Source organism: Barbus barbus (genome assembly GCF_936440315.1).
Source record: "Barbus barbus genome assembly, chromosome: 3".
NCBI classification, from domain to species: Eukaryota; Metazoa; Chordata; class Actinopteri; order Cypriniformes; family Cyprinidae; genus Barbus; species Barbus barbus.
The window spans coordinates 37425743-37443313 of NC_136731.1; the positions used below are offsets into that span (position 1 = coordinate 37425743).

The following is a 17571-nucleotide window of genomic DNA, read 5'->3' on the forward strand; positions in this document are numbered from 1 at the left end:
ACAGCTTTTAGATGATGAATTTCTAATTGTTTACTGACAGATTGTTGCATAATGAAGTTTGTAGCTGGACGGTTTAATAATCAAGTGGAAAACGTCTGAGATATTCCTTCAAATCAATGTTATTAATTATGTTATAGATGCATACAGTAGACAAACAGATCGTCGCACTTGTGAGTTTGAGCGCTCGCGCTAAACGGAACACCGGAATACGCACGCGGTTTCGCGCGGACCGGTTTCACTGACGAACAGCAGAAGGCGTGATATATTTGTGGAGGTCAAGTCAAACAGACAGACAGGTAAGATAACTCACTGACAGAAAAATTATGTGAAATGCACGCTTATTTTTATTTATTTCATCCGCTGTTCTTCTGCCTACTTTGGCTGAAGTGTATAATATCTAACATGCTATGATTCAAGGGGCTGTAACACGTGCGCAATACTGCAGCTGATTGTTTATCTGCTCCGTTTAATGTAGTGACTGCTCAGATGTTATTACAGGCTGTGGTCTTTATATACTTGAGTTTCCTTTTAAATATGACTTGAAAACCCATGGCGTAATGTGTTAATTTGAAAGTAGACTTATAATTACTGATCATTTGTAAAGTCATTAAAATTCAGGTGAGATTTGAGGTCTTTAAGTGTTTTTGTCCATGTAACAGTGTATCATGCTCTTAATCATATTTTTCGTATAATACTTAATATAATATCGTATTTGTACACATCATAATAGACTTCGCAATCATTTAAGACTTTTTTATATGCGATGTAATCCTGAAGTCTAGTAATAATGCTTTATTTTGTATTTGCATTTTTTAAATGCTTATTTCTTATCATCAGCATAACAATTAGAGTGAAAAATTGAACTGAAAGCATTCTATGAATGTCATAATGTTTTTGATAGTTTACCCAAAAATGAAAATTGTAGACCTACTCACCCTCAAGTTTTCCCAAACCTGTATGAGTTTATTTCTTCTGTTGAACACAAAATAAGATATTTTGAAGAATGTGGGTGATTAAACAGTTGCTGGTAGCCATTGACTTCCATAGTATGTAAAAAAAAAAAAAAAAAAGTGTGCAATGATGGAAAAAAGTTTTTGTGAAACCTAATGTTTTGTTATATTTATGTCCATATTTTGCTTTTTTGTAATTTCTTTATCGGTCATCCAGGCAGCATGGTAAAGAAAAAGCGTCTGAGGCTTATAGCCGAGATGGCACGGAAGATCCGGGCCTACCGGGAGCTGAAGAATCGACCCCAGGACTCTCAGCGCTATGCGCTGGACTACGACACCATGACACGACCTTTCACTGGCAAAAAGTTGCCAGTTTTGGCTTGGAAAGATGTGCGGCAAGAAACGCGCCTCTTTACGTTACTGGCTGGCATGCGCATGTTTGGTGTGGGTCGACTCTTTACACGCAAGTCATGGCTGGATGAGCATACAGAGCCATGCTACTGGAAAATAACAAAAGTCAAGGTGGATTATACAGCAGAGGTACATTCTGCCTGTATTTGTGTGTTTTTGTCTTCTGCATCGTCAGTCTAGCTGTGATTATTTCAACCCATGCAACAAAGTAAATAATTGTGCAAATGATTATGTTTGAGTGTGCGTGTGTGAATTCAAGCACTGATGTTTTCTTCTTTAGAACATGGATCATGGGAAAGCATGGGGCGTCCTAACATTTAAAGGTAAAAAACTCTTCTCTGTGAACACCTAACTAATCCACAAACATATATAATGCCACTTATTTTTACTAAAAGGCAGTTCCTTAAATCTTTTTCCTCTTTTGTTGTGCTGTATCACTTCTACACTAGCTATGTAGTATTTTGGTGTTGTGGCGCTGCTATATATAGATTTTTTAGAAGGAGACTGAATTAAGTGAGAATGCATTAAATCAGTAAAAAGTGACGAAGGTATTTATAATGTTACAAAAGAGTTTGATTTCAAATAAATGTTATTCTTTTGAACTTTTTATTCATCACAGAATCCTGAAATGTTTTATCATGGATTCTGCAAAAATATTAAGCAGCACAACTGTTTTTAGCAATAATAAGAAGAAATATTTTCATTTTCATCAACATTTTGAAGGATCATGTGACACTGAAGACTTGTGCAATGACTGCTCATAATTCAGCTTTGCCATCACAGGAATAAATTACAGTAAACAATGATTTTAAATTGTAATAATATTTCACAATATTACTGTTTTTAATGTATTCTTGATCAAATAAATGTAGCTTTGGTAAGAATGAGATTTCTTTAAACAAAAATGAGCAAAATATTTACAGACCACAAACTTGAACAGTTGAAATCTTGAACAGGAATGAGTGAATGACAAGATTTTGTATTTTCAGTAGAATTATACAAAGTAAACAAATGTAGCAAATAAATACAGCAGCCTTACTGTGACACATTGTTTGGATGTGTGTTTCAGGTAAAGAGGAGCCTGGAGAGCGCGAAGTGGATAAGGTGATGTACCATGACTGGCGACTGGTGCCCAAACATGAAGAAGAGGTCTTCAAACGCTGTGAACCCGTCCCTGAGCCTCCTGTGCGTTATGCGAGATACCCGCCTCTCCTGCGTGCGATGATCCTGGCCCAGCAAGCCAAACAGCTGGGTTTGGATGCCAGCACTCTCCAAGAGCCCACTCTCCCATTGAAACAGGATGTCCTGCTCAAAAAAGAGTCGTTCAGGAATCAGGGTGAGAAACAGGAGGGTACACCTGTCTGATGCTCCGGTCCACTTCAGAGGAGTTAAGGTCATAGCGAGGAGATCTGAGTTCTGTTGCAGTGGTCTTGATAGGAACTGCTTCTTTTGTTCCTAATTTTATAGGCACTGCTGGCTGGTTAAAGACTAGTTTTTGTTTTAATGCTATATTTTGGTAAAACAAAATATAGCCTTACGTATTCATCTATCTTCTTGGGATCATGTGGCTGATGACTGCGGGGGAAAAAGTAGATCTGTTTTTTTTTTTTGTCAAGTTAATATCTGTGTGATATTCTTTACAGTATGTGAGCTAAATATGAAGTTGTATGCATTATTTTCAGATAAAGAATAAAAATGGGTCAAGTGAATTTGGTCTAAATTTGAAAATGAGTTGTCCTACAATTATGCCTAATGTCAAATTTTATTTCTAAAAATAATACATACATACAGTGCCCTCCACTAATATTGGCAACCTTGATAAATATGAGCAAATGCGGCTGTGAAAATAAATTTGCATTGTTTATCCTTTTGGTCTTTCACTCAAAAAATTCACATAATTCTAACCTAACATTGAAGTAAAACAATTGAAAGTGGGGAGAAAGTCTCATGATGAAATAAATGTTTTTCTCCAATGAATGTTGGCCACAATTATTCTTATGAGTAAAATATCTCTGAAGTATATTCCCATTCATATTTACAATTTTGTTAGCACACCAGTGACTAGGAGTATGAAATTGTCCAGCCATGACTTCCTGTTCCACAGGATTATAAATATGAGGAGCACAAAGGCCAAATTCCCTTAATCATCCATCACAAGGAGTAAAACCTAAGAATATAGTTCTGATGTGCAGAACAAGATTGTTGAGCATCAAAAAATAGAAAGTGGCTGTAAGAAAAGAGTTAGAGCAGTGAAAATCCCCATTTCCACCATCAAGGCAAGAATTAAGAGGTTCCAATAAACTAAACATGTTAAAAATCTGCCTGGAAGAGGATGTGTGTTTATATCGTCCTAATGCACGGTGAGAAGGAGAGTTTGAGTGGCCAAAGACTCTCCAAGGACCACAGCTGGAGAATTGTAGAGATTAGTCGAGGCTTGGGGTCAGAAACCTAAAAAAAATATATATATCAAACAGCCCCTACATCACCGCATGTTGTTTGGGAGGGTTTCAAGGAAAATTCTCCTCACTCATCCAAAAACAATCTCCCGCATATTCAGTTGTCAGACACGACTGGAACTTCAAATGGCACTGGCTTCTATGATCAGATGAAACTAAAAAATGAGCTTTTTGGTAGCAAACCCACCAGATGAGTTTAGTACAAACAGGGATAAAAAGTACCCCATGTCCACGGTTAAATATACTGCTGGATCTTTAATGTTGTGGGCCTGGTTTTCATCTTGTTCAGATGGATTCTCTCAAATACCAACAGATAAAAAATCAAAACCTGACTGCCTCTGTTAGAAATCTTATAATGGGCTGTGTTTGGATCTTCCACCAGGACAACAATCCAAAATAAACACAAAAATGTGTCACTGAGCACAAAATGAATTTAAGTATTCAAATATTAGATATTTATTATGATCCTTCTATTAGCTATTGAAACCCACAATATTTAAAATAATAGTAAGCTTATTAATTTTAGTATTTTTCTCCATTGTTGTTTTTAAAAGTATCTTTTTTGATTATTTTAAAAAGTAAAGTAAAAAAATATTTATTTTATATTTTCTTTGTAAATTATGAAACTTGTAAAAAATTGTCCTACACTTTTCATGTCACTACCGAAACAGTGTATGTTTTAGTCCATTTGCCGAGACTGATTTGAACTAAACTCATAAATTTATGATCAGGAAATATTCCTCTGTCCCCCTCTCTTATAGCTACAAGGTGTGAGTAGATATGTCCCATCATTTTGAGGTAAATGTGTTCAAAAGTCTGAAAAATCTGTTTTAACTTTAAAGGACGTCACTACCAAACACCTTTTTTCTGCAATTAGGCACACTTTTTTGGGAGTTATTCCATAACATTTAGTTTGTATATGTATACCACTGTTCAGAACTGTGCTAGCTAATCATGTGTTGATTAGCATCTTTGAGCTAGGTTCAAAAGTATCTAAAATTGTCACTACCAAAAGAATCACGAAACATGTCATCATTGTTTCGGTAGTGACAAAATCATATTTGGGGGACATAAACAAAACTTTAGTAGAGTTATAAAAAATTTTTTTTAGTAGTGTTTAACTATGCGAGTTACAATTCTGTAATGTGATGCGGTTGCTACCAAAGCATCACTGTCACTACCGAAAATGTGCTGTCACTACCGCTGGCAGTATCAAAAATAAAGTGTACTGAATTACCAACTAAGATGTTTTGATAGTTTTGGTTCAATTTATTTTCAAACTAATAAATCCTTAATTTTAAAATCAGTATGATCAACTTTTTTGCCTGTTAAGAAAAATTAAAACAAATTTCATATTACACAATTTGTTTTTATAAAATAGCAAAACAAATGTATGTACAATCTAGATGCAAGCAAAATATTAATAGGTTAATACAGGTGCAGCCTGTGGCTCTGCTGAGGCACTATTGAGCCTTCAGCTCGTCTGCATTGTTGGATCAACTGTTTCTCATCTTTCTCTTGAAAATATCCCATAGATTCCATATGGGGTTCAAGTCAGGCATGTTGGCTGACCAAACAGTAATATCTTGGTCAGCAAACCACTTGGAAGTGGTTTTGGCAGTGTGGACAGGTGCTAAAGTCCAGCTAGAAAAGGAAATCAGCATCTCCATAAAGCTTGTCAGCAAATGGAAGCATAAAGTGCTCCAAAATCTCCTGGTAGACGGCTGCATTGACTCTGGACTTGATAAAACACAATGGACCAACACCAGCAGACGTCACGGCACCCCAAATCATCACTGACTGTGGAAACTTCACATTTGACTTCAAGCAGCTTGGGTTCTGTGCCTCTCCAGTCTTCCTCCAGACTTCAGACCTTGATTTCCAAATGAAATGCAAAATTGAAAAGAGGACTTTGGACCACTGAGCAACAGTCCAGTTATTTTTCTCTTTAGCCCAGGTAAGATGCTTCTGATGTTGTTTCTGTTTCTGTTTCAGAAGTGGCTTGGTAGCCCTTTTCCTGAAGACGTCTGAGGGTGGTGACTCTTGATGCACTGACTCCAGCTTCAGTCCACTCCTTGTGAAGCTCTCCCAAGTGTTTGAATCAGCTTTGCTTGACAGTATTCTCAAGCTTGCAGTCATCCCTGTTGCTTGTGCACCTTTTACTACCCAATTTCTTCCTTCCAGTCAACTTTGGATTTAATATGCTTTGATACAGCACTCTGTGAACAGCCACCCCTTTCAGTAATGACCCTCTGTGACTTAACCTCTTTGTGGAGGGCATCAATGTTCGTCTTCTGGATCATTGCCAAGTCAGCAATCTTCCCCATTATTGTGGTTTCAAAGAACAAGAGATATCTTGAATTTATACTGTAGAGATGGTCATTTAATGAAACTCAAATATAAATATTCTAATATATTGATACTGGATTTTAACTTTCATGAGCTGTAAGCTCTAATCATGAAAATTAAAACAAAAACACTTTTGAAATACTACTTTACATGTTATGAATGTAAAATATAAATGAAAGTTTCACTTTTTGAAATAAGTTTTTCACGATATTCTAATTTTTTTAGATGCACCTGTATAACCCTTCTACTTTATTATTTCCGTGTTGCAGTAGTGATAAATTTGGGGAGCGGACAAATATTCCAAAACTTTCTGAAAATGCAATATGAGAATCAACTGTGCAATCACTAGAAATGTGTATCTTGGATATTCTCAACGTGTACTTTAATCGAAGCATTATATGCATACAAGATGTTGCCTAAACTAGTGCCGACATGCAAAATGAGACATGCATGCGCATGTCACCTAGCGACACTCCTCAGCGCGCGCACGCGTCTCCTCCCTCTCTCTCCCGAAACTCTTGAGAGGCAGGACTGCGAAGATGATCATACTTTGCTTAACGATATTTGCCAACGTTTTCAAGACGGGTAAGTAGTGCCTCAGGTGAATTTTAGCCGCTCGTATGCTGATTCGGTTTCAAGTGATGGAGCGACTCAAGCAGTCCTCTTGTCTGCGTCTCATTTTACTTCCTCTCCTGAGTTATTGTTTGCTAGCCTAATGCACAAGTTACGGCGCTACGTATGTACGCCCAAACTGCTACGTAGGCTACACTGTACTATGTTTCAGAGCTAAAGCATACGAAGTTACCGCAGCATGCATTACAATGCAAGCATTTCTCTTTTACACGTGCGGCCCACTCACGGCATTCAAGTAACGTGAGGTTACCACCTAGAAATGTGTCTTGGGTCCCAGTCTGCTCTGCTAACGAATAACATTTTGTGATTGTTCCCAGCCCTGAACATTCATAACCTAAAAAAAAAGAAAGAAAGAAAAGAAAACCGATAATAAAACGCCTTATCTGTATGTTCTTAGCTTGATCCTATTATTAGTGCAGTCTGCGTTGCTCTGATTGGTTCTTGAGTGTTTGCCTGCGCAGTGCTCATCTGTGATTGGTCCGTTGGTGTGCCGTTCCGCGCGAGACTGCTGCACTCATAATAATGGGCTCTAAAAGGTCGTTGTCTGATACAAAAGAGCTCGCGGATTTAGCGGCGAAACACGCCAGGACCAATGAATCAGGTATGCAGAAGAGCACCTGCTATTACAAAGACACCTGAAGCCATTTCGATGCACACAATATTGCATTGACCTCGAATAGAACAAGATCGCGCTGGTATTATATTGACCACTTTTTTATGGGTTTTATAAAATTGCAATCATATTTATCTTTATGTAAATATAAATATTATATTTGATTTAGAACATGCGTTCTGATTGCGTCAGTTATTTTGTGACCTATACAGACAGATGGCGAGCACTAAGAGGTTTATTGCTTTGGTATTAATAGGGCATATGCTGTTTTCATAACAGTTTGTTGTTTTCAAATAATCTGTACATTTATTTTGGCATTTTTCTTTCTTTCTTTTTTTACATTTTTCATTGCTTTTTTTATATACCATATTATAATATACCTTTTAGAGGTTTTATTGGGGATTATTTCAGTCAAAATTAACTTTATAACACTGAACTGGTTTTAAGCGAATAGTTTCACTAAAGTATCTTGCTTATTACTCGAATAAGTTACTTATATGTGACCCTGGACCACAAAACCAGTCATAAGTAACACTGGTTTATTTGTAGCAATAGCCAAAAATACACTGCATGGGTCAAAATTATCGATTTTCCTTTTATGCCAAAAATCATTAAGATATTAAGTAAAGATCATGTCCCATGAAAATATTTGGTAAATTGGCGATTTTCTAAGTATTTAGGTTTTTTTGCACCTTCAGATTCCAGATTTTCAAATAGTCATGTCTCTGCCAAATACTGTCAACATTTGAAGTTGATCAAAACCTTTCATCAAAGTTGTCAACCCGCTCTTGTCTTAGGACAGCTTTGAACTCTTTTGATCCACTTCAATTGTTGTCTACTATATATTAATATTTTATTTCCATATAAGTTTAAAATGCTCTTTTATATAGAGATGGACCACAAGAATAGTTATGTAAGAAACGGTCATTAATAATAAATATAAATGCCGTGACTGACCAATCAGAATGAACTGTGTAATCTGAATACCACGCATAATAACTCATACCAATCAGATCTGTTTTTTTATTTTATTTCTGTGTAATAAAGTTCTTCTGTACACAAACAAGCAATGACTCTGAGAGTTGAGAGGACAGAGTTTAATCTCAGACACTGATTGCAGGATGGACCGGCACAAACGAGCGCACGTTCATCGCAGTGAAGCCAGACGGAGTTCAGCGCAGGCTGGTCGGTGAAATCATCCGCCGCTTCGAGCGCAAGGGTTTCAAGCTGGTCGGCATGAAGCTCCTGCAGGTGAGAGCATCACTGCAGCATCTTTCACATAATATTTACCTGGAGAATATATCATCTGCATTAATGTATGTATATATTTATTTGCGCCTGTAGGCATCAGAGGAGCAACTCCGACACCACTACTGGGACCTGAGGGAGAAGCCTTTCTACAGCGGCTTGGTCAAATACATGAGCTCTGGACCCATTGTTGCAATGGTAAGGACCACAGAGTCTCCAAAATATGAGTTCTGCATTTATGCTGCTATGATTTTTGTATCTTGTAATGGTGTGTCACACTTATGTGTGTCTATCTGTATGTTTTTATCAAGGTATGGCAAGGGCTGGATGTGGTGAAGACCGCCAGAAAGATGCTTGGAGAGACAAACCCAGCGGACTCTCTCCCAGGCACTATCAGAGGAGACTATTGTGTTGAAGTGGGCAGGTTAGTTTGTGTGTTTTAAATGATAGATAGATAGATAGATAGACAGACAGACAGACAGACATACATACAGATAAGATAGATAGACGGATAGACAGACATAGATAGATAGATAGATAGATAGATAAATACAGACAGATGGATGGATAGACAGACGGATAGATAGATGGATAGACAGACAGATAGATAGAAAGATAAATACAGACAGACAGATAGATAGATAGATAGATAGATAGATAGATAGATAGATAGATAGATAGATAGATAAATACAGACAGATAGATAGATAGATGGATAGACAGACAGATAGAAAGATAGATAGATAGAAAGATAAATACAGACAGATAGATAGATGGATGGATGGATGGACAGACAGACAGATGGATAGACAGACAGACAGATAGATAGATAGACAGACAGACAGATAACAGACAGATAGACAGATGGACAGATAGACGTAGACAGACAGTTGGATAGACAGATAGATAGATAGACAGATAGATAGACGTAGACAGACAGATAGATAGACGTAGACAGATAGTTTTAAGTTTAAGAAAATACTGTTTCAGTCTACTTTAAAATTTCATGTTAAATTCAGTGTTTCTTGTAATTATTTGTGAAATTATTAGCGTTAGTAAATATTTCCTCATGGTATATAGATTTGAAGTATTATTCATTGACAGGACTGTGTTGCATGAATTTATAACTGTATTTACACAAACGCTTGTTAAATTGTTTTATTTTTCGTGTTGTGCAGGAATGTGATTCATGGCAGTGATTCAGTTGAAAGTGCTCAGAGAGAGATTTCACTGTGGTTCAAGCATCACGAGTTGTTCTGCTGGGAAGAGTGCAATGAGCACTGGATCTATGCTTGAAACCCATCATATAACAATCACGCAGTCTACATTAAATACAGCTTCTGCAGCCTCATCTGCTCCTTACAGAGAAAACTCTGCTCAAGCCATAAAGTGACCAAAAAAATGAAAAAGGAAAAGCTAACCTGCATTTGTTTGGACTCCCTGAAATCCGGTTATTGGTCAAGCTTGAATGTAATGGGTTTCTTAACTGCTTTCTTTGCAAATGTTTAATCTTCAGATATTCACTTCATTACTAATCTTTGGTAGGTTGGTAAGTCATGCACTTCTCTAAGATATTTTATTTGAGGTGTTTACATCCACTTGAATGATGTTGTTTACATTTTTACCTCCAACTTTTGATATGGAAATGCTTCTTGTCATCTTGATGCACTCTGTAAAATACATGTATTAATCACGACTCAAAAGGAAAGCAATAATGAATGCTAAAGGGCCAGCATGCTTTGAGAAAAACTAACTTGAATATCCCAGCAATGCTTTGTCTTACTCTTAGTGGTTGGAACTCAGTTGACCAAAGGGCGCCTTACTTTACAAATAAATTATTCCTTTGTTCATTTGTCTCTGTATGTATTATTTTAGGTGAACTATACAAAAGTCTGGGTTTGCTAAGATTTTTAAATGTTTGAAAAAAGTATGTCTTATGCTCATTAAGGCTGCATTTAGTTGATCAAATACAGTCAAAATAGTAACATCTTACAATTTAAAATGTCTTTTTAATATATTATAGAAATTAATTTATTCCAGTATTTCAAAGATGAAATCAGCAGTCATAATCCTTCAGAAATCATTCTATGTTGATTTAATATGAAATCTTTTGGATTCGTTGATAGAGAGTTCAAAAGAAGGGTTTATTTCAAATAGAAATCTTTTGTAACATTACTAGTGTATTTTAGTTTAGCTCAATATTCAGCAATTGAGAAAAAAAATAATGGTAGTGTATTTCCACTAAAATATTTTAGTATTGCTCTACTAATTCAAAGAAATAATATGAAGACTTGACAGCATTTCAATAAATTATGACACAGAAGGCAGAAGTATTCAGCACATAAACATGTTTATTTCTTAATACTTAACCACACAGAACACAGAGTGATGATTTACAAGGCGACTGGGACGTTCCTCTCTTTCAAACCTCGTCCAATCGAAGGCTTCGATTTAGCTGTTAACCTCATTCTTAATCCCAAAGGGAAGTTAGCAGAGCTAGTCAGCACACATCTCACTGAGGCTGGAAAATGGATAGCTGCAAATGGTTGAAGGGATTGTGAGCGTTTTAAATCAGTTTTGTTGAATATTCTTTAAAATATGTACTTAATGAGTTGAAATAGCATTGGGACATGTTTGGGTTGTGTTAGATTGACAATCCTGACAAATCATCAAATATGCACTCTTATTTCTCTCTGCAGTCCATGCTGCTTTCCAGTATTTACATATTGAGGTCTCTTTTGCATTTTCCCTCTTGTATTCCATCACACATCTAGAAAAATGATTCCTCTAATCTCTGAAGTCACTTGAGTTCATGACGAGTTCCTGTCAGTCAGTGAGCTGTGTGCTGTCGGACTGTAAATATAAAGGTGAGGGTATTTGGCAAAAACTGGGTAGTTCTTTCAGGAACATAGTTTGGTACTTGTTTAAGCTGTTTATATTTCATCTAAAATTGCCATTCAGTCATAAGATGCAGGAAGTTCTTGAACTTTGTGTGTTTTTTGGGGGGAAGGGAACGTTACAAGGTGGATTGAAGGATCGTACAGGTAGTTATAATTGAGGGTAGGAAAATACAGGTTAACGGGGTCAATATAAGACTTTAAAGGGGTAGTTACAAGGCCATGGTAGTTACATAGTTTAGGTATAGTATTCGGGGCAGTTACAGAAAGGATTCATACTTCATCTTTGGGGACGGACTTATAGGGCGGAAAGGGGGGCAGGCAGGAGGTGTCTGTTCATGTCACTCCGGACCATAAGACACCTGCCACACGATGATATGACTCCTCTCTGCTTTAGACAGCGCTGGCTTCATCTGAGGAGCTTCACCATCTGCTTCCTCTGGCTCATCATCTTCACCGTCACCTGAGAAAGATAACGAGGAGATGCTATTAATGGTTAGGTATGATCAAACAAACATGCTCATTTAGTGTTAATTGTGTCTCACCGATACGGAAGTCGATATAACCCTCTCCTCCACTCAGCACCAGCACGTTCTGAACACTCTGTGCTTCTGTGTCCGCCGGGGCTGAGGACCCCTGAGACTCTGATGGACTGTCTAACACGCTACCATTCAGGGTGGCCAACACATTGCCTGAAAACAACAGATGAGATGCATGCATGTTACTGTAAGAAAAATATATTTTAAATGTGTATGTATATATTTAAAATTGACACTAACCTGGCACTGACACAAAGAATTTGACGGCATCTCTGTGTCCATGAAAACAGAGTTGAGCCTGTGCCATAGAGCAGTATGGTATGAAGCTACTCTTCTCAGAGTTACTGTCATCTGCATATACATGGATCACGCCTCCCGACGACGTGGGCGACACCTTATTGGCTGCAAGGGAACACAAGCCACCAATCAGAAAGAGTAACGACCAATCACAGAAATTCACAGGGACTGCCAGTGCTTAAATAAACAGATCTGTGGCAGAGAAAAACTGTAATAAAGAGATTAAAGCATGCAAAATATCCACAGATATTCATAAAGACACAAAACATGAAAAAATTAAACAGAATTAATATGATAGTAAAACACAGAGATGATTCATTCATAATTAAAACATGCTAAAACCACTGACGGAAATATTCTATTGAACAATGAAGTGAATGAAAGAAGACTGAAGGGTTTACTTTTTTAGTTTGCTGAAAAAATTATTGACAATTATATTACTGATTTTCAGTTTTCCTGATAAATATGTATATGTGGATTTGAAGTCTTCTGTTCCATATGTATACCACATTATTGTTTTTTTTTCTACTTGTTTCCTTAGTTTTACTTATTTAAATTCGTTCTGTTACCATGTCACATATGTATGTATGAATATACCAAGAGCTTCTGAAAACCCCCCAAAAATGCCATGTGTTTGCGCGAATAAAAGCTCATTCTATTCTATATTTATATGACTCTTCATTCCACTCTGTAAAATAACACTGAAAAGAAATAAAATAACGAGGATAGAAGGACAGCTATAATTCATTCATGATCAAAACATGCAAAAACCACTTAAAAAAACAAGTTTATTAATCAATGAAACATAAATGAAAGAAGACCATGGAGAACCCAAAATAAGTGTGATGGGGCATTATAATAATGACAGCTGTAACGCTCCACACTTACCCCTCAGTCCGAGGAGCTGCCCTCGATGAAGCACTACGGCTACAGGAAGGAGGAAGTGGGAAGGAGAACAAGGCAGGACAAGAGAGCAACACCCATGAGACAAAGCGAAAGAGGGTAGTGGAATAATAGAGAAAAAGGAACAGGAGAAAAGCTAGGATGGAGACAACAAGAGAAGGCACAGGGTTTGTTGGGTAATTAATGGATTGAGGAAGTTGACCTAGCGGATAATGATCTGGGATGATGACATTAAAGTTTGCAGGTTAATCCCAGGGTGGTGGCAATGATCTCAAGGGATGGTGAGATTCAAGCCTCTTAACTTGCTAAACCGGCAAGTCTTCCTTGGTTAGCCAGCTTCAGAATGAGTAAGAGCAAGTTGGCTGACTACCAAAAGTATCACTAACAAGCATAAACCAATGACAGAGAAATGTGTAGGCTGATCAGTGAAGGGAAAGGGAAATGGTTCAGGTTAACATTAAAGCATGTGTACATTCAAACACCCCTTAGACTCACTTTCAGTCAGAGGGATTGAGATGATGACGCCATTTCCAGTCCCCACCCACAATCGGTTTCCTCCAATCAGCAGTGCAGTTATCCTGACAAAAGAGAAGCCCAACTTTCCTGTACCTGTCAATCACAGAAAACATAGAACGTAGAACATTTATATTGCGACTTCTGATCTTTGATAAATATTAGGCAAAATTATTCCACCAATAAATAGAACAATGAACAATTATTTAACAATATGTTTAAATTTTTTAAATATTATTTGAGTATGCTTAAAATTATTTTTAGTGTACTGTTAAATTGCTTTTAAAAATCTGGTAAAATAAAACAAAATATAAAATAAAAGTAAAATTTTGCAAGAGGAGGCAATTAAGTACACATATAATCTCACTTGTAAACTAATCTCTACACAGAGGTCTATAAATCAGAAGTGTTAAAGTAACAGCAACAAAGTGAGAAGTGTTACCCAGCATCTTGCTGACGTAAGGCTCGATATCCACATCTTGCAGATGCTGATGTGTGAGAGCGTGGTACAAGCGGAGCGTAGAATCCAACCGGATTGAAACCCAGACACCATCACCAATCCATGCCAGCTGTCTCACCTGGCTCTCCTTGCGTGGGTGAGCATCAAATGATTTCTATATGAAGGAGAGAGAAACATAACATGAAGTCCCAAGACAAAGATTATAATGAGGACATCACATTCACTATCTGAGACTCGCCTCAATCTGCATGCTCTTGGGCTGGATCACGTGGATCTTGTTCTTGTTCCCACACCAGACTTTGTCATGAACCACAGCCATGCATCGGATGGAGTGGTGGGGTCTTCCCAGATCCATTAGGTGATAGTTAGATAGATCCCATTGCCCATCTGTGTTTACATTTCACATTCGTTATTTTAAAATGCATGAATGAAAAATATTTATAACAAAACAGTTTTGACAAATAACTCTCTTTTTCTCATACGTTTAACATTAGGAAGATGAAGCAAACCTTCAGCTCTGTGGAAGATTGCAAGAGTTCCATCGGCTAATGCAACCAAAACTCTCCCCTTCACATGTCTGAAGCACAAAGAGAAAAAGTAGGAAATTATTGGTATTTTGCATATAACTGGCGTTACTTGTTATAAGTCTTTTTATATATACACTACCATAAAGTTTGCAGTCAGTACGATTTTTTTTCCTGAAAGAAATTTTTATACTTTTATTGGGCAAGGATGCATTAAATTGATCAAATGTGGCAGTAAAGACTTTTACAAATAAGAGACTTCTTTAAAAACCGACCCTAAACCTTTGAACGGTAGTGTACATACTTCATTAGTATTCTACTTACACCAAACTCAGCACAGAGTCTTTGAGTTTGATTGAATGAAGGCATTTCTTCCAGTTGGACACTGCAGAGTGGACATAAAGCCTGTGGACAGTTTACAGAGACCTTAGAGAGTATTTTACATGGTGCATATAATATTTGAGATTAGGGGTGGGGCGATATGACCAAAATCTTATATCATGATATGAGTAATTTTATTTCACAGTAACAGTATATATCGCGATATAGTTGTTTTTGCTTAAAATAGGATCTTTATATCAAAATTTTTAATAGCATAAAAATGTCAGAATTCTTGTCACCAGTGTCAATATCATAAAAAACTAAAACTAGTATTAGCCTAAATAAACAAAAAACTCAAGCTCACTGAAGACAAGTAAACAGTCAGTGATTAAATAAGAATAAGAAACTAATTACAAGCAATACAACAAAAAAGTACAGGAGAACAAATAAATAAGGAGTGCCGAGTACACTGAATAAAGTAATTAAATGTATAAAAACACTGCATATTCTTCACTGTGTAAATTAAACATATTTCTTCTAATTAAAGTTACAAAAGTGATTTAGTCAAGAGCAGCGAGATATTTTCTCTCTTTTGTTGTTTGATTAACATGAACGACAGACAGCAGGAATATTAGACTACTGTCACTTTAAGACCAATATACTGTTACACACGTGTTGTCTTTCTCAGCTGTTTGCTTTCACTTAAGACCTGAATTACTGTGTTTACGAGGATACTTGCAAAGACGGGCATTTTGACATACAAGCGTGTGTATTTAACCTAAAAAGCAGCAAAAATAACAGTTCAGTACTCCCGCGCTCTATGAACACCATCTTTACGTGCGCACCTCTCTGACAACACTCAACAAAAGTCTCTCAGACAGCACGCACACAGCAAAATGAGTTCTCTTTCGCTGCTGATTGCATTTCAACGGCTTAAGATCACTTGCACGTGACCATGTAGCACAGCAATGTCACATGTGCATGTAACCGTGATAGAGACGATAGTCCAAAATCTCTCTGGTTGACAAATTTCTATCAGTTAATCGTGTCTCCCGGTATATCGCCCACCCCATTTGAGATAGAATTTATCATTTAGAATGTGAAAATGCAACTGAAAATATGATACCGACCAGCCGTTTTGGGCTCCCAGCCACATGGTCGGGGCAGCACTTGTTCCTGCCCGGTCTTCGCCTGCCTCTTCTGCGTCTGTGGGGGCTGATGTTACTTGCTCCTTCGGCACACCTGCCTCACTGTTGGCACAACGCACAGAACAGACCATTTAAATTCAACAGACTCGCCTAAATAATTTCCTAAAGTATTCAGCAAATAGCATACCTACCTTTTGCAGTGAGAAAAAGAGGATTGGTTTAGAAAACTGCAAAATGTTTTCATAAACCTTTATGAAATCAACTGGTGGGCATGTTTTTTTGTGGTTCACTAGGCTATATGTGAGATACCTGTGTGTGTTGTCAGTAAAAACATGCTCTGTGAAAGGTCCGAGTGTGCTCTCCTCATTCTCATTAGGCCCTGCCTCCTCGGACACCTCGGTGGCTTCTGTGGCTTCCTCTGCAGACTGTGACACTGCTAGGCTTCTGCACACTGGAGCTGTGGGAGCTAAACACAAAACATATGACGTCCACTATGTAGTCTCAAAGATGCCTAACATACGTTTTCAGTCAGTTTGCTGACCTTGACTTCGGTCCTGCACGGGTGTGTCGGTGCGAGAGGAGCAGTTGCTGCGCACTACGCTGCAGTTCGTGGCACAGCCCACGATGGTGATCCCCGCCAGCATGCCCTCCACTCCACCCTTATCCTCTGAAGCCCCATCTCCAGCCTGCTGCTCCAGAAATATCTCACCTGCTGGGTAATCACTCTCACTGGCCGCTACACGCACGAAGAACACAAGTGAGTTAACACATCTTCTACAGTGTTAGTTACAGCTGAGAGTGTGGTTGTTTGTATACGGCACTACACAGACCTGGTACACTGGAGATGCACAGCACATGGGCATTACACACATTAAACTGGTCGACCAGTGAGCAGGGTTGGTTTGCGTCGATAATGACCACTTTACTGGCTGAATGAGTGCTGGTCAGAATCCACACGCGGCTGCTCATGGAGTCGGTCTCGTGCAGCTCTTTAGGCTAAAAGAGGAAGAAATACCAATGTTTAGATCACGCAAGCTTATTCAAATTATAATTATGATGTTTGAAATTCAATTCTAGCATTTATTTACTTAAAGAAAGAAAGGGAAGCAGTAAAATGTAAAAAATGTACAGTGAGGTCCAAAAGTCTTTGACCCCTTTTGAGCTATTGACTAGTGAATAAAAAAACAACAACTATTAAATGACATTAAAAAGTAATAGTAAAAACTGACTCAAATTGAGTAAAACATTCAACTCGGAAAATTAGCATAAATTTGAGAATTTCTTAGTATTTGGTTTGTGTCCCCTTTGC

The 17571-nt window shown here is 37.6% G+C and overlaps 3 protein-coding genes across 7 annotated transcripts in view; 2 read left to right on the forward strand and 1 right to left on the reverse strand.

The window, feature by feature from the left end:
* Positions 1–209: 209 nt before the first annotated feature.
* On the forward strand, positions 210–5059 carry LOC306855670 (small ribosomal subunit protein mS34-like). Of its 3 annotated transcripts, none has more exons than XM_079394472.1 (4): positions 210–296; positions 1168–1472; positions 1642–1684; positions 2431–3336. In XM_079394472.1, exons 2-4 carry the CDS (start codon positions 1173–1175, stop codon positions 2724–2726), a joined length of 639 nt encoding a protein of 212 aa, XP_079250598.1. In that variant the 5' UTR covers positions 210–296; positions 1168–1172; the 3' UTR covers positions 2727–3336. The 3 variants fall into 3 exon arrangements, with proteins under 3 accessions (XP_079250598.1, XP_079250596.1, XP_079250597.1); XM_079394470.1 differs by having other exon boundaries at positions 231–296; positions 1168–1490; positions 2431–5059; XM_079394471.1 differs by having other exon boundaries at positions 239–296; positions 1172–1490.
* Positions 5060–6646: 1587 nt separating this feature from the next.
* On the forward strand, positions 6647–10508 carry LOC306847342 (nucleoside diphosphate kinase 3). 2 transcript variants are annotated; one of them, XM_079381245.1, is made up of 5 exons: positions 6647–6751; positions 8533–8663; positions 8757–8858; positions 8972–9084; positions 9839–10508. In XM_079381245.1, exons 1-5 carry the CDS (start codon positions 6706–6708, stop codon positions 9954–9956), a joined length of 510 nt encoding a protein of 169 aa, XP_079237371.1. In that variant the 5' UTR covers positions 6647–6705; the 3' UTR covers positions 9957–10508. The 2 variants fall into 2 exon arrangements, with proteins under 2 accessions (XP_079237371.1, XP_079237370.1); XM_079381244.1 differs by lacking the exon at positions 6647–6751 and adding an exon at positions 7257–7400.
* Positions 10509–10995: 487 nt separating this feature from the next.
* Positions 10996–17571, reverse strand: part of LOC306844990 (C-Jun-amino-terminal kinase-interacting protein 3-like) — a 30317-nt gene continuing 23741 nt past the window's right edge. Inside the window, exons 21-33 of one of the 2 annotated variants that reach the window (XM_079377467.1) lie at positions 17093–17258; positions 16804–16998; positions 16572–16728; positions 16245–16364; positions 15118–15198; positions 14779–14846; positions 14508–14656; positions 14252–14423; positions 13792–13905; positions 13282–13320; positions 12337–12498; positions 12103–12249; positions 10996–12020 (exon numbers count right to left, since the gene is read on the reverse strand). In XM_079377467.1, coding sequence (XP_079233593.1) covers positions 11899–12020; positions 12103–12249; positions 12337–12498; positions 13282–13320; positions 13792–13905; positions 14252–14423; positions 14508–14656; positions 14779–14846; positions 15118–15198; positions 16245–16364; positions 16572–16728; positions 16804–16998; positions 17093–17258 — 1692 coding nt within the window. In that variant the 3' untranslated portion in view covers positions 10996–11898. The remainder of the gene's footprint in view (positions 12021–12102; positions 12250–12336; positions 12499–13281; positions 13321–13791; positions 13906–14251; positions 14424–14507; positions 14657–14778; positions 14847–15117; positions 15199–16244; positions 16365–16571; positions 16729–16803; positions 16999–17092; positions 17259–17571) is intronic. The other variant, XM_079377466.1, reaches the window with a different exon arrangement.

What these genes read in the sequence shown, in the direction of transcription:
- LOC306855670 (XM_079394470.1), top strand. Translation starts at nt 1,173, where the DNA reads ATGGTAAAGAAAAAGCGTCTGAGGCTTATAGCCGAGATGGCACGGAAG. An exon ending in AGGTGGATTATACAGCAGAG is followed by an intron (nt 1,491 to 1,641) that starts GTACATTCTGCC and finishes TTTCTTCTTTAG; the next exon opens with AACATGGATCATGGGAAAGC. An exon ending in GGGCGTCCTAACATTTAAAG is followed by an intron (nt 1,685 to 2,430) that starts GTAAAAAACTCT and finishes TGTGTGTTTCAG; the next exon opens with GTAAAGAGGAGCCTGGAGAG.
- LOC306847342 (XM_079381244.1), top strand. Translation starts at nt 7,322, where the DNA reads ATGGGCTCTAAAAGGTCGTTGTCTGATACAAAAGAGCTCGCGGATTTA. An exon ending in CGCCAGGACCAATGAATCAG is followed by an intron (nt 7,401 to 8,532) that starts GTATGCAGAAGA and finishes CACTGATTGCAG; the next exon opens with GATGGACCGGCACAAACGAG. An exon ending in TATTGTGTTGAAGTGGGCAG is followed by an intron (nt 9,085 to 9,838) that starts GTTAGTTTGTGT and finishes CGTGTTGTGCAG; the next exon opens with GAATGTGATTCATGGCAGTG.